At 57.9% G+C, this 2892-nt stretch overlaps 1 protein-coding gene across 1 annotated transcript in view; it reads right to left on the reverse strand.

Moving 5' to 3' along the window:
* The window catches only part of LOC102755598 (hepatoma-derived growth factor-related protein 2), an 18737-nt gene that overhangs the window by 14630 nt on the left and 1215 nt on the right, over nt 1–2892 (reverse strand). Inside the window, exons 2-4 of the mRNA XM_015566922.1 lie at nt 793–815; nt 489–565; nt 259–397 (exon numbers count right to left, since the gene is read on the reverse strand). Coding sequence (XP_015422408.1) covers nt 259–397; nt 489–565; nt 793–815 — 239 coding nt within the window. The remainder of the gene's footprint in view (nt 1–258; nt 398–488; nt 566–792; nt 816–2892) is intronic.

The following is a 2892-nucleotide window of genomic DNA, read 5'->3' on the forward strand; positions in this document are numbered from 1 at the left end:
TGGCACCAAGTGGTTGGGGCCCGGAATGCAGCCTAACACTCTATAGTGCCCAAGTCGCCACCACCCCCCGCCCCCACACACACAGAATTATCCAGCCCAGATTGTCAGTAGCACCAAGAGGGAGAAGCCCTGTCCCAGAGGCCTCTCCTTTTTCTATGAGACAAGCTAAGGCTACTTCTAGTCTCCAGTGCACGTGAGCACCACTTGATTCGGCTCTGCAGACCCCACACGAGCTGTCCTCAACCCCCAGGTACTCACCAGAGGGGCACTGTAACTGGCGTGGGGATTGTTCTGGATCTCCCACAGTCCCTCATTGAAGCCTTTCCTCTTGTTGGGTTTCCCGTACTTATCTTTCCACTTGTCGTAGGGAAATAGGTCCTTGGGTCCCAGGAAGGCTCTGAAGAGAGAAACCACAGCCGGTCCTAGGTGAGCCAGGCCACCCTGGGAGGCACCCCTGGGGGAAATCGAGCCCAGTGAGGGACACTTACGTTTCATGTGTACCAAAGAAGAAGATGGGGTACTTGTTGGGTGGGGGCTTCACAGCACCATCAGCAATGTCATCAATCTGCAGTGAGAGGCCAGTAAGGGGGTAGCTGAGGGGCAGGGCAACTTCACCCACTAACCCAGAAATTAGCCAAGTTACTTAAGGGAAAGCATGCTGGGAGAAGGGAAGCCTTCAACCTAGGAAGATGCATCACCTTCCAGTTAGGCATCTGCATTCCTGTGTACCCCGCCCCCCAATTGCATATTTATCCCCTCCTCCACACACAGGGTTGCCCCCAAGGTAGGTACCTGAGCAAAGCCAAAATAGTCCTCTGATCAGCCGGGGGTGGGGCCAAGCTCAGCTTCTATGAACTACCAGGACCCTCCCACAAGAACCCCTCCCTCAAAGAGGGGATCGGGCGGTGGGGTGGTTGGTCTCCCAGAGGCTGCAGCAGGCAGCTCCAAGGATGCAGAGGGTGGGGGGTGGGCTGCAGGAGACAGGCCCTGAGCATCCAGGAAGTCCCACCCTCCCCTACAGGCCCATGGGCTCTAGCAGCTGTCAGTCACATCCCAGAGGAGATTAGCAGCCCCTTCACTTCCAATCAGGTGCTTGGAAATGTTCAGGGCTGAAGAGAGCCAGCTGGAAGGGGGTTGGAGAGGGAGAAGCTGGTACTCTGGAAAGAAGGGAAGTGCCCATAAAGTTGCATTGCTCTGGTGCCCCCCAAGAAAATAACAGTGAGCTAATCAGGTTAAAATGGGTTCTCTGGTCCCCGTTAATTCCTTAACATTCTCTTCAATACCTGGGGACTGCTGAGATCTTCCCTGCTCTCCTCACTCAGCTTCCTTCCTGTTTTATAGGCTACTTTTCAAATCCTTGGTCCTGGTTTGCGGATCTCTGGCATCCATCTCAAGCATCACACTCCCACACAGAAGCATCCCCAAACTCCATCACCCTGAGCTGAGGCCCAGCCCAACACGCCTTCCAGGCCATCTTCTGCTCTGGCCTCACCCAGGGCCCGCCTCTGAGCTCACAGGCCAGACATCCTAGTAACAGCACCAGCTCGACTGGTCTCTGGGCAGTGGTCCCCGAGCCTCTCCTGACATCCTATGGTGTCCTCCCTGCACCCCAACCCCCAGCTCCAAGTGCTGCCCGTCTGCTTACTTCCACCCACAGGGAGGGAAGGTCCAGTCTGAAAACTCCAGCTGTCTCACAGCACTGTTCTGGCGACTCCCTGCACTCCTTCTATTCTAGTCAAATCTTCCGCCTCATCCTTTCACTGTCCCCGGCTGCTGCCTGAGCCTCGTCCTCCCAACCCCCTAATTCCTTCAGTCCTACCAAGCACAGTCCACCAATCTCAGCCCGGGGGGCAACTGTGGCCCTAAGACCTGGGATTGACCATAACTTCCAGGTCCTCTTCCACACGGACCTGCCCTGAAGAGTGCCTGGAACTTCACTCTGCAGACCTGCTAAGGGACCCTGGGCTCAGGACTACCTTTCAGACCCGGATGGAATCCTTCGACCACGAGGGTTCTTTGGATCACAGCTTCCTGCAAAGGGGGTCCCCCAAAGTCCCCTTGGCCCAGCCCCCTTCCCTCATACGCTCTCTTTTGGAACCAATCCCCCTTTGCAAGGAGCTGGTCTCTGATTCAAGCACCTTGGGAGGACAACCACACCCCAAGCCCTCCCTCCAGCTTCCTCCACCAGGCTCTGGGAGTGGGGGGGAGTCTCCCCAATTAAGTCTTACTCCAACCTCTCATGTCCCAGACATGATCCGATCATGTCCTCTCAGCTCCAGTGACCTCAGGAACAGAGCCTTCAGCCCTGTTTCCAGCCCTCGCCTTGACCCTCAAGCCTTCCGAACCCTTACTGCACCCCTCATCCCTAGCCACCCTCACACATGGCCCCAGAGCCCTCAGAACTTGGCTTCTGGTGGCTTCCCCCAGGAAGTCCTTCGGCGGGACGTCCCCTTTCCATCAATTTGATCACTCTCCTCAAATTCCACGTTCCTCAGTTCCCCGCAGACTCACGGGTCTCCCTCCAACTCGAACCATGTCCGCTCAGGGCCCAGATCGCTCAAACCCAACCTCCTTCGGCTCTGGGACTCCCCGAAGCACAGGTACCTCAGCCCGGGACCCCCAGGCCCGCGGCTTGCTTTCCTCAGGTCCGGGGCCCAAAAAAACACGGCGCGCGAGTCCCTCAGGCCTGGGACCTCCCCAGACCCCCGGCGCGTGTGTGCCCCAGAATCAGGGTTCCCCAGACCTCTCGAGAGCACAAGGCCCGTGGCTCCCCAAGCCCCCAGCTCCCAGACACCAGGCGTGTGGTATTTCAGGCCCGGGACCCCCAGACTTCCAAGAACGCGGGTTCCTCGGACCAGGGACCGTCCCCCCCTCCCCAGAACCCGGGCGCAT

The sequence above is a fragment of the Myotis davidii genome, unplaced genomic scaffold (assembly GCF_000327345.1).
Source record: "Myotis davidii unplaced genomic scaffold, ASM32734v1 scaffold551, whole genome shotgun sequence".
Lineage (NCBI taxonomy): Eukaryota > Metazoa > Chordata > Mammalia > Chiroptera > Vespertilionidae > Myotis > Myotis davidii.